At 40.7% G+C, this 19,643-nt stretch overlaps 1 protein-coding gene across 3 annotated transcripts in view; it reads left to right on the top strand.

Moving 5' to 3' along the window:
• Window positions 1–19,643, top strand: part of MYO18B (myosin XVIIIB) — an 885,307-nt gene that overhangs the window by 416,303 nt on the left and 449,361 nt on the right. For all 3 annotated transcript variants that reach the window (XM_073629436.1, XM_073629428.1, XM_073629423.1), the window contains 2 exons: window positions 5,654–5,797; window positions 5,904–5,993. In XM_073629436.1, the coding sequence (XP_073485537.1) occupies window positions 5,654–5,797; window positions 5,904–5,993 (234 nt within the window). The remainder of the gene's footprint in view (window positions 1–5,653; window positions 5,798–5,903; window positions 5,994–19,643) is intronic.

The raw sequence follows: 19,643 nt of genomic DNA, 5'->3' as shown, positions 1-19,643 counted from the left end.
TTTTATTATATCTTTTCATGTGACAACACGGAAGAAATTACACATTGCTACAATGTAAAGTAGTGAGTGTACAGCTTGTATAACAGTGTACATTTTCTGTCCCCTCAGTGAAAATGTCTAAATGGGGCCCAAAGTGTCAATATTTTGTGTGGCCACCATTATTTTACAGCACTGCCTTAACCCTCTTGGGCATGGAGTTCACCAGAGCTTCACAGGTTGCCACTGGAGTCCTCTTACACTCCTCCATGAAAACATCACGGAGCTGGTGGATGTTAGAGACCTTGCGCTCCTCCACCTTACATTTGAGGATGCCCCACAGATGATCAATAGGGTTTAGGTCTGGACACATGCTTGGCCAGTCCATCACCTTTACCCTCAGCTTCTTTAGCAAGGCAGTGGTCATCTTGGAGGTGTGTTTGGGGTCGTTATCATGTTGGAATACTGACCTGCGGCCCAGACTCCAAAAGGAGGGGATCATGCTCTGCTTCAGTATGTCACAGTACATGTTGACATTTATGGATCCCTCAATGAACTGCAGCTCCCCAGTGCCGGCAGCACTCATGCAACCCCAGACCATGACACTCCCACCACCATACTTGACTGTAGGCAAGACACACTTGTCTTTGTACTCCTCACCTGGTTGTCGCCCCACATGCTTGACACCATCTGAACAAAATACATTTATATTGGTCTCATCAGACCACAGGACATGTAATCCAGTAATCCATGTCCTTAGTCTGCTTGTCTTCAGCAAACTGTTTGCGGGCTTTCTTATGCATCATCTTTAGAAGAGGCTTCCTTCTGGGATGCAGACCAATTTGATCAGTGTGCAGCGTATGGTCTGAGCACCGACAGGCTGACCCTTCACCCCTTCAACCTCTGCAGCAATGCTGGCAGCACTCATATGTCTATTTCCGAAAACAACCTCTGGATATGAAGCTGAGCATGTGCACTCAACTTCTTTGGTCGACCATGGCGAGGCCTATTCTGAGTGGAACCTGTCCTGTTAAAACGCTGTATGGTTTTGGCCACCGGCTGTAGCTTAGTTTCAGGGTCTTGGCAATCTTCTTATAGCCTAGGCCATCTTTATTTAGAGCAGCAATTCTTTTTTCAGATCCTCAGATAGTTCTTTGCCATGGGGTGCCATGTTGAACGTCCAGTGACCAGTATGAGAGAGTGAGAGTGATAACACCAAATTTAACACACCTGCTCCCCATTCACACCTGGGACCTTGTAACACTAATGAGTCACATGACACCGGGGAGGGAAAATGGCTAATTGGGCTCAATTTGGACATTTTCACTTAGGGGTGTACTCACTTTTGTTGCCAGCGGTTTAGACATTAATGGCTGTGTGTTGATTTATTTTGAGGGACAGCAAATTTACACTGTTATACCAGCTATACACTCATTACTTTACATTATAGCAAAGTGTCATTATTGAAAAGATATAATAAAATATTTACAAAAATGTGAGGGGTGTACTCCATTTTGTGAGATACTGTGTATATACTGTATATATATATATATATATATATATATATATATATATATATATATATATATATATATATACATATATATATATATATATATATATATATATATATATATATATATATATATATATATATGTGTGTGTGTGTATATATATATATATATATATATATATATATATATATATATATACATATACACACACATATATATATATATATATATATATATATATACACACATAAACATGGCAGGGGGAAGTTTACTGTCTTGGGGGGGTCTGATTGAGGAAGGAGGAAGTTAATAATCTTCTTCCTCAGTTCCTCCGGGATTCTCTCTTCTCTCCCCGATTCACCACCTCCGAGCTGGTGAATCTGGGAGGGAGAATTCTGACAGAGATTGCCAGTAAAGTGCTGAGATCTCACCTTCATAAACTGGCCGTTTCTGTGTAAGTCAATGACAGATTCTCTGTGTGCGGAGACATGTTCTCCCCTGATCATCTCTATTTCATAATTAGGGCACTTTCACACTGGGGCGGGGGGGGGGGGCGTCGACGGTAAAAATAGCGGCGCTTTACCGTAGTTTTAATGGCACTTTGCGTCCGCTAGTGGGGCGCTTTTAACCCCCTCTAGCAGCCGATGAAGGGGTTAATAGCGCCTGCAAATCGCCACTGCCGAATTGCTTTGCGGGTGCTTCGGCGGCGCTGCCCATTGATTTCAATGGGCAGGGCATTTTAGGAACAGTGTATACAGAATTATAGATAACATTGATGGTTTGCTGGAACTTCATGTTAATGCTGTTAAAGAAGTGAGTTGTGCCATCTATAGTCATAACCATACCTCTACATAGTATTGCCCCTCACTTGAACCCTTAAAATTTGTGAGCAGTTGCAAAAAAGCAAAATTGTGTCTGACACGTATACTAAATATCAAGGAAAGAAGCCCCACAGGTCTCTGTTTTCTCCTGTGGTTCCAGAACAGGCCTTCTCCCATCTTATGTGGAAGATCCAATGGAAATAGGTCTGGAAATGTTATAGTACTCATACCTCTACCTCCTATTTAACTATACTTAATTTAGCAACATGCCTCTCTTGACTGAAAAAGTGCTGTAATTCATTAATTTGGATGAGGTGAAGGCTAATGTAAATTGCAAGCAATGTCATGTACTTCACATTCTAGTTGATAATGAGCTGCCTTGGCAAGTTATTTCATTTAGCTTTTTGTAAAAATGAACAGTTCTGCTAGCTGGCAATTGGATTTTTGCCTTCATTGTCATAGAAAAAAGACATTGTCAGACCAGTAATTAGAAATCATGTTCTCAAACACAAAACCCAACTTTTTTTTTATACCAAACCACTTCAGCTCTGGAAGATTTTACCCCCTTCATAACCAGGCCATTTTATGCTATTTAGTACTGCACTATTTTAACTGGTAATTGCATGGTCATGCAACACTTTACCCAAACAAAATTTATAGAATTTTTTTTAACACAAAAAGAGCTTTCTTTTGGTGGTGTTTGATCACCAATGAGTTTTTTTATTTTGTATTATATAAACAAAAAAAACAACAATTTTGAAAAAAACAATATTTTTTTACTTTCTGCTGTTTAAAACATATTCAATAGAAAATTTGAAAAATCAAATGTCTTCAAAAATGTAGGCCAAAATGTAGGAAGAGCCTGTGCCTGTAGGAGCCACCTGTCCACTGTACAATGTGGGCAGGCGGTTCTAAAGAGGTTAAACCTTGCTTCTTTTAGGATTTATGTACATGGGCATTGTTACATATGTGAGTAACATTGATCAAAGCTATGCATTCAAATGCATGCAAAGCCGGTCAAATGCAGTCTTGTGCTGCAATTTGCAATTAAAGTGCATCTCAGTAGAGCCTGCTTTGTCCAAAGAAACACAATGCAGGTCAAACATAGTCTTTGGCATTGTCATCCAAATTACATCATTATTATAAAAGGGAATCAGATAAACTATGTTTGAAATGTGCTTTTTGAAAGAGCTTTATGGTGCATCCTTATGGCATTATAATATATTTTGCAAATTTAACTGAAAAAAAAAATGTTCACAAAGGCATAATTTTCTTTTTACGTCAAACTCATTAAAATGTACAGTATGATAATATTAAAGCGTCGCTAAGGGTCAGTTCACACTGAGGCAGCACGACTTGCAGCGCGACTGCCTCAGGCGACCCAGGACACGACTCAGCGGCGACTTGCAAAACGACTTCTGTATAGAAGTCAATGCAAGTCGCCCTCAAAGTCGTACAGGAACCCTTTTCTAAGTCTGAGCGACTTGCGTCGCTCCAATTAGAACGGTTCCATTGCACAGAACAGGACGCTACTTGTCAGGCGACTAGGTCGCCTGACAAGTCGTCCCAGTGTGAACCGAGGCTAAAGGCATTTTATTTTTTTCTTTTGGATAGAGTGGAGAGGGATTAGAAAACCTGTCAGATCTAGTTCTGGTGACACCATGGGAGGCCCTCATTTTGGAGGGATTTCCTCCTACTTCCTGTTTTGAATAAGAACACAAAACAAAAATGGAATACATTTACTGTATGTACAGATACCTAAATAATGATTTCTTGGCTTTGTGCATGCACTTATTTTATCCCACCCTTTAACTATAATAACAATCCTAGATTATTGTTATAAATATACAGAGCACCCATAAGGTACAAAAGAAAGTGAAATAAAACAAGCTATATAGTCTATAAAAAATTATGACAATCACTTTCCTAGTTCATCAAAGATTAAAATTAAGGCCAGGTTGTTGCCAACATTCTGCTACATTGGGAGCACCAATCACTAATTCTTTGAACATGCAAGACCCTCCTCAAAGATGTGTTCTTTCCCAATGGGAGAAACGTATCATACCATATTATCATGTGACAGTATTCTGCAGTAATGCTTAGAAGCACATGGAAGGGAGAAAAGTTGCACAGAGTTTTCAGGTCCTGCCGACACAGATTACTTGAAACTGAGCCCTATAATATTTTGGGGTTGATTTACTAAAGGTACTAAAGGTGCCAAACAAGCAGTTCACTTTGAAAGGGAATTTAAAAAAAGTCTGCAAATATGGCCAAATGCAAGGTCTTATTGACAGACAAAGCTCTGACATATACAGAGCACCCATAAGGTACAAAAGAAAGTGAAATAAAACAAGCTATATAGTCTATAAAAAATTATGACAATCACTTTCCTAGTTCATCAAAGATTAAAATTAAGGCCAGGTTGTTGCCAACATTCTGCTCACTGCTAGGTACCACTGCCTCACATTTCTGTGATGGGCTGTCTTTCTGGCCAAAAGGAATGCACAAGAGAGCAAGGCTCAGCATTATAAGGACATGCCAAAATTTTTCCTGTCACAGTGGTTTTGTGATTCAGCCATATATCGGGGGCTGCTGCAGGCATGACAGTCTTCATACTCCCAGCTTGGACCCATGTAACTATGTATATACGATACCTGGCTGATGCTTCCAGATCACGTGCTGAGTGGCTGCTCTGCTCGTTCTGAACACAGGGGGTTGGCTCCTTGGCACGGGTGCCATTCAGAGAATGCTTTGCATTTCCTGAATGAATGTACAGCATTTCCTGATTGGATAAAGTGTGGAGCATGATGTCACCACCTCACCTCTCAACCTACAATCAGAGAATGCTTTGCGTTAATTTAGGAGATGCAAATCATTCTCTGAATGGTACCTGTACGGAGCAGTTGACCTTCTCTGTTCAGGGACAGTCACTCGATAAGGGACCCGTAAGCAAGTGGAGATCACTGGAGTAGCTGAGTCTTCTTCAGTTATTTCCAGCTTCCAGGGGCATTGACCAGGTATGGTTCATACATAGTTACAATGATGCAAGCTGGACTAATGTAACTGCCATATACCATGCCTAAAATTCATCTTTAAATAAGGGAAGGAATTGAAACTATTTTGCTAAAGTACTTAGGGAGACTGCTGCTGGCACATGGTATGAGCAAATATGAGTTAGACAGTAGATTTTTCTATTATTGCTATCTGTATAAAAATAAAGTTGGCTGAAGATGTCAGAAACTCAGGATGTGTTATAAAGCTGGAAAGTGGCAATTAGATTGTACAATATTCAAGAGTAATGTGTGTTTTCTGTTTTTATGCTTTTTCATCTTCTCTGTTTAGATTCAGATGGTTGCTCTCAAATGTATACAGAAGAATATCAGAAAATTCTATTGCATCCGAGAGTGGCTGTGGTGGCAAATCATGTCTCACATTCGTCCCTCGCTGACAGTCAATGTAGATGAAGCAACGTTTCGGGCAAAGGAGGTAAGTAGCACAGCCTGGTAAATGGAAAATTTTCCCTGTTTACCCTTCACACATTACTTAAGTGTATAGCTTGACACGAAGCACTGTTGTTTAACATTTCCCACAGGAAGAAATCATTGCTTTAACAGCAAAGCATGCAATATCTGAAAAGTCGAGAAATGAACTGAGACAGAATGTTGACCTGCTGGAGAGCAAGGTAAGAAGTTAGCTTTCAGTGACAGTCTGTAATTGGGACAGAAGGAACTACTGCCTGCGGTGAATAGCTACAGGGCATGAATGTTATTTTCTATTAGTCATAAAGGGCCAGTAAATATGAATTATAGGCTGGCTTCATAAATAAACTGATCACGTTTTTTTTACTCAAAATGTAATCATTTTTGGTGCTTAGGGAAACAGATCTACAGTAAATTTAACACTGAAATGCTACTGTCATATGAGAACAAATGCTTTTGTATGACAAGTGTAGGACAACTTGCAATGTAAGTTTATTTGTACAAAAACTTTCAGGAGTATTTTTCGTGATAGGACACATTCGGCTTGCCACTGTCAATAATGACAATAATGATAACGATGTTTTGAAACACATAAAAAACTACCAGTAAGGAATACAAAACTTTAAAAAGATATATGAGTAATTTAACATCTGGGGCCCTTATACAAAGCCATTTTTGGCCATTTTGGTTCCTAGAATGGACATCAGTTGTTCCTGCCCATGCTACTACTAGAAAAATACAACTACACCTCTACTACCATTAACATGTTTTAGTATAGTTTTGTATACCCTTGTACCCTATACCCTAAACCCAACATAGGTACCCTTAGTTCTTTATTTTTCGCAAAATGCATACACCAGAACATATAGCTGTTTCTCTCCCATGAAAATACTTTTGCAGCTCAGTGTGGGCTGGTCACAGAAGGCCCTGAGTGACTGGAAAGTATATATATGCTTAAAATGCACTTTTATTTATCAGGTGTCCACCTGGCATCTCTGCTTAGACACCCTGTTTTGCTTTACAGTTTGCAGAAGCCAGTGGCTAATATATCACAATATGTTCACACATACATTTTACATAATTTTTGGCTGGAAGTTTGCAGTAGAAGCAACCGTGCAAGTTGATATGTGGGGTAAAAAAGGAGAACACTTGGCAAAGTATAGTGAGTCAAATGAACACACAGCGTACATTTCAGAAAATAATTAAGTGCAATATTGCAAGGCTTTTTAGGTTAAAGGTTGCTATTTTTCAGTCCACTCAAGCTGCATTCCTCAAGCTGAATTCTGGGTAGCTACTTAATGTAACTATGCCTAGAAACAGCACTATGTGATTGTTATCTGCAGCCTTGAAACCTTCTATCTACATTCTGTAGCACGGCTATACATTAAAGCAATAGACTGACCAACAGTACATGTTTTTGCAAATACTACAAATGCATAATGGGGTAATTAGTGACTAGTGATGTTAATTAGCTACATATGTTTGGAACTGTTAATGAAACATGAGGAAATGTTTTAGAACACTTCTCTGGAAAATTAACAAAGGAATCATGTTGTTGTGCTTTAGCAGCCTGCCTCAAAAAATGCAACAATTTCGGTAAAACAGTGGAGCAAGGCTCTTTTTAACAGAATTTTGACCCAAAACCAAACACCTAGACATAAGAAAGCATGCCTAAAAAGACATTCTATGACTCATATGCCCAGAACTTGTTGTATGGTAAAGCACACCCAAAGATTAAATTAAGACCACATCTTACCATGGCACCTTCTGTCTATGTCTGTTGGTGTGGCACATATACATTTTCAACTGAGACCTCTGTTTATGATCTAAATGTTGGGAATATATATATATATATATATATATATATATATATATATATATATATATTAATGTGGCGATATGCTGGTAAAGCTTTGAATTTACAGTCATAACTGTGAACAAGGACATTTTATTTTTTAACCACTTCCAGACCAGCCGCCGCAGTTGTACTTCGGCAGGTTGGCTCCCCTGCACGAAACCACATAGCTATACGTAGGCTCGTGGGGTCTGGATAGCAGTTGCATGCCCGCTACACAGCAGGGGTGCCGATGCTCGTGGCCGATGCTGGCCACGAGCGATCGTGACCAGGGGACACAGAACAGGGACGAGTGTGTGTAAACACACACTTTCCTGTTCTGTTCTGACAGGAGTGACAGATCGTGTGTTCCTATTAGCTAGGAACCACGATCCGTCACTTCCTCTAATTAGTCCCCTCCCCCTTCAGTTAGAATCAGCTCCCAGGGAACACAGTTAACCCCTTCGCCGCTAGTGTCAACCCCTTTACTGCCAGTGACATTTTTACAGTAATCAATGCATTTTTAATTGCACTGATCACTGTATTAATGCCAATGGTTCAAAAAATGTGTCAAAATTGTCCAATGTGTCCGACACTATAACTTTTGCGCAAAACAACCAATATACGCTTATTGAGATTTTTTTTTTACCAAAAATATGTAGAAGAATACATATCAGCCTGAACTGAGAAAAATTGGCTTTTTTTTTAAAAAAATGGGGATATTTATTATAGCACAAAGTACAAAATATTGTGTTTTTTTTTAAATTGTTGCTCTTTTTTTGTTTATAGCGTAAAAAATAAAAACCGCAGAGGCGATCAAATGATCAAATACCGCCAAAAGAAAGCTCTATTTGTGGGAAAAAAAGATGTCAATTTTCTCACATTAAAAGCTGAACACAAAAAACACCCGAATAGGGACCTTTTAGAAAGGTTAGACGCGACTAGACTTGAGCTGAACCTCACCTTAACGGCCAAAGCAGAGAAACACATCAGGTGGAGTGGAGCCAAATTTTATTGCCAAAGGGACAGATTTGGCTCAATGCTAGCCTCCAAACTCACCCCGAGATTCCGTTCCTCTTCTTTCCCTAAACTTAGAATCGCAGGTCATCCCCCCACGGCGAACCCCAGTAAAATAATGTCAGCCTTCCATGACTTCTATGAAAATCTCTACAAATCCCCACAATCAGGGAAGGGCCCTTTAACCACGGCCTTTCTAGACAATCTGCAGATCCCCTCGATCTCCACAGATTGCAGAGACCTAATGGAAGGAGCCTTTTCAGTAGAGGAGGTAAGGACGGTTATAAAAGGCTTAAAGCCCGGATCGGCCCCAGGGCCAGATGGCCTCTCGGTCCCTTACTACAAACAATATGGAGAAATCCTAGCTCCGTACCTGGTTAAATTTTTCAATTCCATTAAAACAGGAAATCCCCTCGACACACAACTTAATACTGCATTTATCTCGGTCATCCCCAAACCCAACAAAAATCACGAGGAAGTTGAAAATTACAGGCCGATCTCCCTGATTAATAATGACCTCAAAATCCTTACCAAAATCCTGGCCAACCGCCTCTCATCTTTTATTAATCTATTTATACACAAGGACCAGGTTGGTTTCATACCAGGGAGACAGGGACCAGACCAAATTAGAAGAGCAATAGACATTGTTTCCATCCTCCAATCGAATTGGGAAGGGGGACCGAAACAGGAAGGTTTCCTCCTCTCCCTGGACCTCCACAAGGCCTTCGATTCTATCGAGTGGCCTTATCTTTTCTCCTTACTGGAGAAATGGGGATTCGGCCCTAGGTTTCTTGGGACACTAAAAGCCTTATACTCCACCCCTAGAGCAATAATCCGCTTACAAGGCCATTACTCCAAACCTCTATCTATAGCAAGAGGGACTAGACAGGGCTGCCCTCTATCCCCCTTAATTTTCGCCATTGCGATTGAAACCCTCGCAATCGCAGTCAGATCGGATCCCAATATTTCTGGGGTGAAATGTGGCGAACAAATCCACAAATGCGGGCTCTTCGCCGATGATATGCTCTTATTCATTACATCTCCTATCACTTCCCTACCAAATCTGTGCAAACTCCTAAAGGAGTTCTCACGGATATCGGGCCTACAGGTAAACTACTCCAAATCATCCGCACTGAACATTTCCCTCAAACCACAAGTGGTCTCCTCCCTCCAGAATGCCTTTGAGTTTAAATGGAGCGACACTTTTATTGACTATCTAGGGATCAGGCTCACCGCGAAAACAGAGCTACTCTATTCGGCCAACTTCCCTCACATTTACCGCAAACTGGAGTCAGACCTAGGCAATTGGGCTAAGGGAGGGATCTCTTGGCTAGGTAGAGTTCATGCAATTAAAATGACCTTACTGCCTAGACTTCTCTACCTTTTCAGGGCCCTCCCGATAAGCATTATAAAAGACCATCTCACTACATTCCAAAGGAAAATCATCCAGTTTATCTGGGGAGACAAGGGGCATAGACTCCAACGAAATACCTTATACTTGTCTAGATCTCAGGGGGGCTTAGGTCTCCCTCAACTGTTCTGGTACTATCAAGCGGCTAGACTCGCCCAGTTTTCAATAGTGTATGCGAAGACAGAAAAACCAGATTGGATCCAAATAGAGAGACAGGCTGTACCATCATACACCCTAGACTTCCTAATGTGGGTCCCTCCTAGAAAACGCCCCCCGATTCTCTCACCAACTCTTTCTCAATCCTTTAAATTGTGGGACTCTCTAAGAAACAATCGGAGCTTGATCTCCAGTTGCCACCCACTTGCTCACATATTTAATAACCCGGACTTCGTTCCAGGTCTAGACATCAAAGCATTCCGTTGGTGGTTGGATAAGGGGTTGTACCGGATCGGACACTTCTATACGAGTTCAGGCCCTATTACCCTGGCCTTTTGTGTGAGCAAATTGGAGATGCCTACCTCGGAGAGATTCAGATTTCACCAAATCCGCCACTTCCTGGCCCACAACGGGGAGGCAAAATTGGTCCCCCACTCATTCACGCCTTACGAACTATGGTGCGGCGGGTCTTCTGAGCAGAGGGGAGGCATCTCCGTCATATATCAGTCACTAGCCAATCAGTCAACCAAGACCCCATATATGCTCGCGTGGGAGGCAGACCTGTCTATGCAGTGGGATCTTGATAAATGGAGGACCACCTTTTTCAGGGCATACAGGGGCATTAAGAACATTTCCATGACAGAGTCTAGTCTTAAGGTTTTTACCAGGTGGTATCTACCTCCTGATAGATTAGCCAAGATGTTCCCTTCGGCTGACCCTGGTTGTTTTAGAGGATGTTTACTTAGGGGCACACTGGTCCATATATTCTGGGAGTGCCCAAGATTGAGGACATTCTGGAATAAGATCTTCCTCCTGATAAAGAAAATCACCAAGGTCCATATACCGAAAACACCTTCGATGGCTCTCCTGAATGACAATTTGCCCAGGGTCCCGAAGCTTGCCAGCAAACTCATACATTTTATTTTCCTGGGCGCTAAGCTCACAATAGCCAAGGCTTGGAAGAAACCCAAAGTATCCCTTAAGGCGACGATCCGGAAAATTTCCTGGATCATGGCCCAAGAGAAGCTTGCTAGCATTCTCGACAACTCAGTGGACCGGTTTGAGGCTACTTGGGAACCCTGGGCAAGTTTCGTTGGCATCTCCCTGATTCCGGGGGTGCAACCACAACTCAGCTGATTGCCACGGGGGTGCGGGGCGCCTCCCCGCGGGCTGGCTCCCTTTCCTCTCTTCTTTCTCCCCCCCTCCCCTCTCTTTTCTACACTCTTTTCTTTCTCGCTTTTCAGCTGTCGTAAAGTTCCGAACCACAGACAGTCCGATGGTCTTAGTATCACTCTTATTCCCTGTTGGAATAAGACAGGCAGATGGTCTTAGTATCACTCTTATTCCCTGTTGGTTCCGGCTATAAGGGGCTCTAATACTATAATGCTGTTCTTTAGCTGGTTGTTTTTTTTTTTTTTTTTTCAGCAATGTTTACAGGGCGGCGAGGGGGGGGGCTAACGGAGGTTTTGCCGGTCACAGTGAGTTCCCTTTTGGGGTGCCGACGGAACCCCCGTGGCCGCCTACAGCCGCCCCTTGGTTATCCCAGAGATTTATCCTCTCTTTAGCTCCTTTCCTATGGTAACAGGTATTGTTCCTTCAGTTTATCTGTTAAAACCACAGGCCGGAACATAACCCTTCACACTTATTATTTTTTTTCTTTTATTGTCTGTGTTTCGATAGTGATACTTCTTCCTTTGGTAATACCTACCCCACAGGGGTCTAACTGTATGTGATATGACCAATGTGCATATATGACTCAGCGAATGTACGATATATGTCTTCATTTTTGAAAAATCTAATAAATATTTTGAAAATAAAAGATGTCAATTTTGTTTGGGTACAACGTCGCACGACCACGCAATTGTCGGTTAATGCGACGCAGTGCCGAATCGCAAAAAACGCTCTGGTCAGGAAGGGGATAAATTCTTCCGGGGATTAAGTGGTTAATAAACATGGACCATTTATGGAGGATATATGAGAAAAAAGAAAGGAAAAACTGCGCAACGAAAATTAGTAAATGATATTGACCTTCTATGCTGCAGAGTCCTATATGTGACACAAACACACAAATTTGAATGGGAAAAGAAATTGACTCGCGCTAAAGCAAAAAAACTAGCACATGTATGATTACAAAAGTGCAAAGATAAACCTTATGTGAACATATAATATAATGTGACAACACCAAATTAGGTTGATAAATGAAAACAACCTCCCCTTAAATAAGAAATAAAAAATGGATTATAAAAATTATATATAAAAAAAGTCCATGTACAAAAATTCAGTATAAAAGTCCATATACAAGAAGCCCAAAAAAAGTGCAGTAATGTGCAAAAAAATTTAATCAATTGAATGAAATCCCAGATGTGTGGGTCCACCACCATAGATGAAGTGCCTGGCCACTTACCGGAACCCCATGACCCCCCGTTACAGAGGGTCTAACTGGGCATTGTAGTCTTGTTGCTTCGGGCAACCCAGGAATCAGGATGGAACCGGAATGGAACCTCAGAAGCTGTGGTGCAAATGGATCCCCAGGGGAAGATAAAGCCCGGCCCTCAATGGAATGTTAACATCATGTGGGGAAAACAGAAGAAGGCTCCCATAGTGTAAAATCCAATGGTATTTATTGAAAAAAAGTAATAAACACTCACATATAGAAAAACAATTCGTCCTCTGATGAAAGGACAGTCTGTGACACCGGCCGGATAGTCACAGGCCGCCCGTCCTGCTGGAGTGACAACGACAGAGGGAGGTGGTGACGCAATGACACCGCTCAGCCCAGCTCAGGGGCTGAGCGGTGTCATCGCGTCACCTCCCTCTGTCGTTGTCACTCCAGCAGGACGGGCGGCCTGTGACTATCCGGCCGGTGTCAAAGACTGTCCTTTCATCAGAGGACGAATTGTTTTTCTATATGTGAGTGTTTATTACTTTTTTTCAATAAATACCATTGGATTTTACACTATGGGAGCCTTCTTCTGTTTTCCTCACATGATGTTAACATTCCATTGAGGGCCGGGCTTTATCTTCCCCTGGGGATCCATTTGCACCACAGCTTCTGAGGTTCCATTCCGGTTCCATCCTGATTCCTGGGTTGCCCGAAGCAACAAGACTACAATGCCCAGTTAGGCCCTCTGTAACGGGGGGTCATGGGGTTCCGGTAAGTGGCCAGGCACTTCATCTATGGTGGTGGACCCACACATCTGGGATTTCATTCAATTAATTAAATTTTTTTGCACATTACTGCACTTTTTTTGGGCTTCTTGTATATGGACTTTTATATTGAATTTTTGTACATGGACTTTTTTTATATATAATTTTTATAATCCATTTTTTATTTCTTATTTAAGGGGAGGTTGTTTTCATTTATCAACCTAATTTGGTGTTGTCACATTATATTATATGTTCACATAAGGTTTATCTTTGCACTTTTGTAATCATACATGTGCTAGTTTTTTTTGCTTTATGGAGGATATATCTCTGTAATGATATATTGTGCATTTCTAGTTGGTCCATTATAGTCACAGGTATGAAAAATATAAAAAGAAATGGGAGTAAAACACCCTATATGATACAGGGCAGCCATGTGCAATTGGTACGGCATTGAGGGTCATGAATATCCCCACATGGGAAACATCTCCTCCGGGAGCTGAGATGGTATGTTAAGCAACAGCCTGCCCAACAGGCAACCCTCCAAGGGACGGTCATGCATCAGGCTGTGATGTGTGAGTAAGCATGTATGAGCAAAAAAAACAATTTGGGGCTGTAGAAAGTAAATAGAATTATGAAAGTGAGTGATGATTATTGAATAAACTGAGTAGGAAAATGAAGTGCAAGAAGGTGTGTGAAAATGAACCAAAAGGGAAAAGGTAGAAAAGCGCATGAAAATCATGCAATACTCCGAAAGGAAAAGAGTGAGAGGAAACAAAAGGATATACAGTCTAAGTGGTGGAGAGGAAACCAGATATCGTACAAAGACAAGCTCTGAAACATGAAATGCATGTGTGAAGAGAAAAGCCTGAATGTGAACAAGACTCGCAGTGGGGGTATAAGTAACACCCAACACTCCCTGGGCTCTTCCAGTATATAATCATGGATAGGAAACCAGCACACATTGTTGCCTGGAAAGGTAAAGGGCGTGGTGAGTACAAATAGAAGCAAACACACCACAAAGTGTGAAAAAAAAGGTGAAAAATCGCATGGAGGTCATGCAATTTCACAAAAAAGGGAGAAAAGTGATAGAAAGCAGGGAAGTGTGCGAGAGGTAAAAGAGCACCCACAAAAGTGGACTAACAGGACCAGAACGTGAAAAGTGGGATGCAGAAGGAATGATATGGGGGAATGGTAGCCTACCTACCACAAAGGGAGGTAGGCTGTGCATGGTGTCTAAGAGAAGAGGCTCTTCCGCATTTGTGATGGCATCTCCCCTCCCCTTTGCTCACGTATGTGTGACGTTGATGGGTCTGTTGCGGCAGTGCCCCTATAGGCGCCATCTTTGGATGGTTCTAGCATTTGGCTTCTGCCTCTTCCCTTAGACACTGCCGCCATACTCGAAAATGAATTATGAGACAAATGTCCTACTCCTATATCTATAGATATAGATAGATATATCTATATCTATAGATATAGATATAAATATATATATTATAGATATGTCAATTTTAATCCCACACAACACTTGACCCTCCGCATACTTCATTTAAAGTCCCGCCTCCCTGTTCTCTTTTCTCTTGTGTACACAACAATAAGGATGGAGGCTGATGACAATGTCATCTCCTCATATAAAGTCCCACAGAGCCCTCTTACTTAGAAACACTTTATTATCTTGTCCAGTGAGCGCTGTCCACCAGTTGTTTTCTTCTATGCCAAAAGCCACTGTCAGCTCCCAGAGTTTCATATGCACCAAAAGTTGCGCATAGAAGAGAGGATGCAATACATAATTGCGCAACAAAAATACATACTATCATGCTCACATGGTTTGGTGCTGTCACCCCACACTCTGTAAAAGCCAGCCCATATAACACCGCAGGAGCGCCGCTACACTTCCTGCTTACACATCCATGTAGCTTCTGCATTAATGTGCCATCAAGTTCTGGCCCAATGTGTTTCATCATTAAAATTCATCAGGAGCGACAGGTATGATGGGCTGTATGATGAGTTGAATGTAGATGGTCTGCCTTCACACAATAATGTCTGTTGTCTGGTGTGTGCAGGCATTAGGCTTTATGTCTCTCTTTAATGCTCTTTAATCAGAATTGGGTTGATTTACTTACTTTAAAACTGGAGACTGCAAAATCTGGTGCATGACAGTCAATCAGCTTCTAACTTCAGCTTGTTTAATTAAGCTTTTTAAAAATCTGGAAGTGGTTTGGTTTCTATGCAGAGCTGTACTAGATTTTGCACTCTCCAGTTTTAGTAAATCAACCCCAATGTGACCGCTAGACAGAATGTGACTGATTTGTTACCTGGTCTAAGCTTTCTTTTAATCGTTTCTGATTTTTCTTCATTATGAGCATATGCGTGTGCCACTATACAGCTGCATTTGTATAAACTAAATTTTAGGCAAAATAAGAGAAGTCCTCTTTAAAATATTCAATGCAAAGTTTGTGTTATTTTAAAATACAGAGCAGATGTCATTTAATGTGAAGTGTGCATCCTTTCCCAAACTTCTCATCAGGCATAAATGTGCTCAAGTGACTAAGAACATGAGACAATGGTTTCCACATAGGTGCATACACATCCACGTTTTAAAATATGAAGTACTGAGATGAAAATATATATATTCATATTTATTTTTATAATTAATATGTTTGGTAGTGTTTTAATTCGTATGTTCTTATGTTGCAGACATCAATGTATTTTCAGGTTGCTGAAAATCATTGTTTTCCAGTATCATTTATCTGTTGCAACCATGGTAACAGCGGAGATCGTTCTGAGCTTTGTATATTCCCTTTAACCTCTCAGACACTTCATATATCATCTGTTCTTCTCTCTGAAATGAAGTATCAGCTTTGCAAAATAAATACATTAAGATGTATTTCACTATAGTATACCCTTAGGTACTGTATAATGGTGCTAAGCTGATAGAAGATGCCTTCAGGTACCTATTCAATTCCTTTGTGAAGCACCCTAGTAGATTCAAATTGTGGATGCTGTATAAAGGAAATTGCAACTAAAACCTGAATGAGTAATATGCCTATGCCCACCACCCATACATTTCTATTGGTGGAAAGATGCAGGCGGTGGGAAAGGGTTGGGCTAAATTGTGGCCATGCAGATTGTGGTTGCTATTCTGTTTATAGAGTACTCTAGGACTTAAGGACACTGTGGCCTAAAGAGGACCTTTCAGTAACTTTACAATTACTTATGTATAAATTCCTGACCTGTCACAATATACAGAAACAGAGTATAATTTTTCAGAACAATTCTACTTTTATCATTAAAAAATCATCCTTGGGCTTGAGTCTAGTTACTTTGCTTACTGACTTAAATTATGTCATCAGTCTGATGTAAGCAGTAAGAAGCATTTCCTTAAAGTAGAACTAAAGGTCATCTGTTTCCCACTGGGGAAATTTCTCTTCACCTAACCACTTCAGCCCTGGAAGGTTTTACCCCTTTCCTGACCAGAGCACTTTTTATAATTTGTCACTGCGTCGCTTTAACTGGTAATTGCACGGTTATGCAATGCTGTACCCAAACTAAATTTGCGTCCTTTTTTTCCCACAAATAGAGCTTTATTTTGGTGCTATTTGATCACCTCTACAGTATTTATTTTTTGCACTATACACAAAAAAAGAACGAAAATTTTGAAAAAAAAAACAATACTTTTAACTTTTTGCTATAATAAATATCCCCAAAAATGTTTTTAAAAAACAAATTTCTTCATCAGTTTAGGCCAATATGTATTCTTCTACATATTTTTGGTAAAAAAAAAATCGCAATAAGCGTATATTGATTGGTTTGCGCAAAAGTTATATCTTCTACAAAATAGGGGAAAGATTCATGGCATTTATTATTATTATTTTTTTTACTAGTAATGGCGGTGATCTGAGATTTTTAGCGGTATTGCAACATTGCGAAGGACAGATCAGACACTTTTGACACATTTTTGGAACCACTGACATTTATACAGCGATCAGTACTCTAAAAATGCACTGATTACTGTGTAAATGATACTGGTAGGGAAGAGGTTAACACTAGGGGATGATCAAGGGGTTAAATGTGTGTTAAAGCTGTATGGGGATGGGACTGAGTAGGAGAGGAGACATATCGCTGGTCCTACATAGTAGGAACAAATGACATGTCTCCTCTCCTCTGACAGCACAGGGATTTGTGTGTTTACACACACAAATCCCTGTGCTTCCGCTCATGCACGCGATCGTCCGTGGCCGGCGGCAATCACAACCGATGCCCACGTGCAGCGGGCTCACGCGCGCGCCCTCTGGTGGCTCTTAAAGGAACCCCGTACCCAATGGGGTTTAGCGCAGGGGAGCCATTCTACCCCATTAAATAGACATGAGCTGTTCGGGAACTGGTTAATGTCCTATAGCCAAAACAGAAAGTGAGAGGTAATCTCCCCAAAGTGAAGCAATCCCTGGATTTCACTGGAATTAGTGTGCCCATTAAAAGATTTCCCCTCTGTTCCTGTTATGGTAACAACCAGAATTGGATTTTTCTTTCGCCTTCACTTTCGGTGATAACGATTAACAGGACAAATAGAGAGGGTACATCTCCATAACGGGGTGCAGACAGCATTGAAAACCTGACAGGTTTTCTAATATCTCTCCATTCTATCCAAAGCTAAAAAAACCCTTTAGTTATACTTTAATCTCCTCTCCCCTCAGTGATTAAACTGAAGCAATGTAGCTTAGGCATCAATCACAAGATGAAAGGCTACAGCAGGGCATTATTCTGTATCAGATGTTTGTGGACACAGCCAGGAATTGTGAAGGCACCAGGATTTGCATGACTGTAACATGCATGAGCCTGGATCTCAGTCAGGGATATGTTGCCCCTGGATAATTTCTGAATAAAGATGATGCCATTCTTATGATGGAAAAAAAAGATGAAGGTATTGTAAGGGAAAGTACCTGGAAGTCTTACACATTACTTAGCATTTTGTGAACATAAAGAAAAAAATAGATCTAATGCTAGGTCCAATTAAACACTATTACATCATCCAGCTGTTTTGTTTTAAAGGGTAATTTCTTGCTTTTGTAAAAATAAATAATTAAATGTGCCCATGTTGCAAAAAGCAAAATTGTGTCTTTATTGTTTTTTTTTGCATTGGAGCCTGCAAAACATTGCAGACAGGATCAGTGGATTGCATGTGCAATGCTCAGGCACCTGCAGACTCTTCATCCAGCCCTAGTCTATGCCTTACAAAGTTACGGAGCTAGAGGAACTATCAGTAGACTACAAGTGTGGTGAAGTCACCCCATATGTGCTCCATTGAGAATTACGTTTCCCTGTGTCATGGTGGAAGATGGGATTTATAGTTTGCTCATTCAAAGATCTTTGTGAAATCCAACTTAATGATGTGTCTGTGCAGGCGGAGCCACACACAGCTCCATCAAATTCAAAGTTCACAGGAGCCAGTGGGGAGCAGAATCCTGTGATTCTGTAAGGGGGCCAAGATTTGAGCGTGAGGGACTGCAGACTCTGACCATGTTTCACATTACACTCAAAATATGGGTGTAACATGAAATACAGGCATACCCCACTTTTAAGTACACCATGGGGTTTATTTACTAAAGCTGGAAAGTGCAAAATCAGGCTCACTTCTGCATAGAAAACAATGAGTTTCTAACCCCAGCTTGTTCAATTAAGCTTTGGTAATAAAACCTGGAAACTCATTGGTTTCTATGCAGAAGTGAGCCTGATTTTGCACTTTCCAGCTTTAGTAAGTAAACCCCATTGTGTACTTAAAAGTGGGGTATGCCTGTAATACCCTATAAAGAGAGCCGCATTATTCTTAACTGTCCAGTGGCCTGATCACTGAAGCTTAGCTTTGTGTGTATTGAAATTCTGGCACATTATAGTCCTCTGAACCTTGCTGATATGCAACAGTTCTAGGTGTGTTAAGCCCTCCCACATAGTAAAACCCAAGTATACAATATAGTGCAGCGCTAGAATTAAAGAATGCATAAAAAAAAATGAACCATAATAAAAATATGGCACATAAATTATTCATTAAATGAAAACCACTGTAAACAATTAAAAAGTGTGAAAAGTGATCCACACAATAATATCTCAATATTCCAATGCAAATATTCCAGTGCAAAAGAATGCTCATAAGTGAAAAATTAAATAATTGAATAGTCCAGTAAGTAGTAAAAAAAAAGAATCAAATTGGTGTCACCTGTGAGGAAATGTCAAAGAAAATCCACCATCAATCTGTGATCCACCACTAAAGTGTAAGGCCAGCACGCTTACCGGAAT

This window comes from Aquarana catesbeiana, linkage group LG01 (genome assembly GCF_042186555.1).
Source record: "Aquarana catesbeiana isolate 2022-GZ linkage group LG01, ASM4218655v1, whole genome shotgun sequence".
Taxonomy (NCBI): domain Eukaryota; kingdom Metazoa; phylum Chordata; class Amphibia; order Anura; family Ranidae; genus Aquarana; species Aquarana catesbeiana.
Note: the sequence above shows the minus strand (reverse complement) of the source record. Positions and strands in the feature narration are given on the sequence as shown.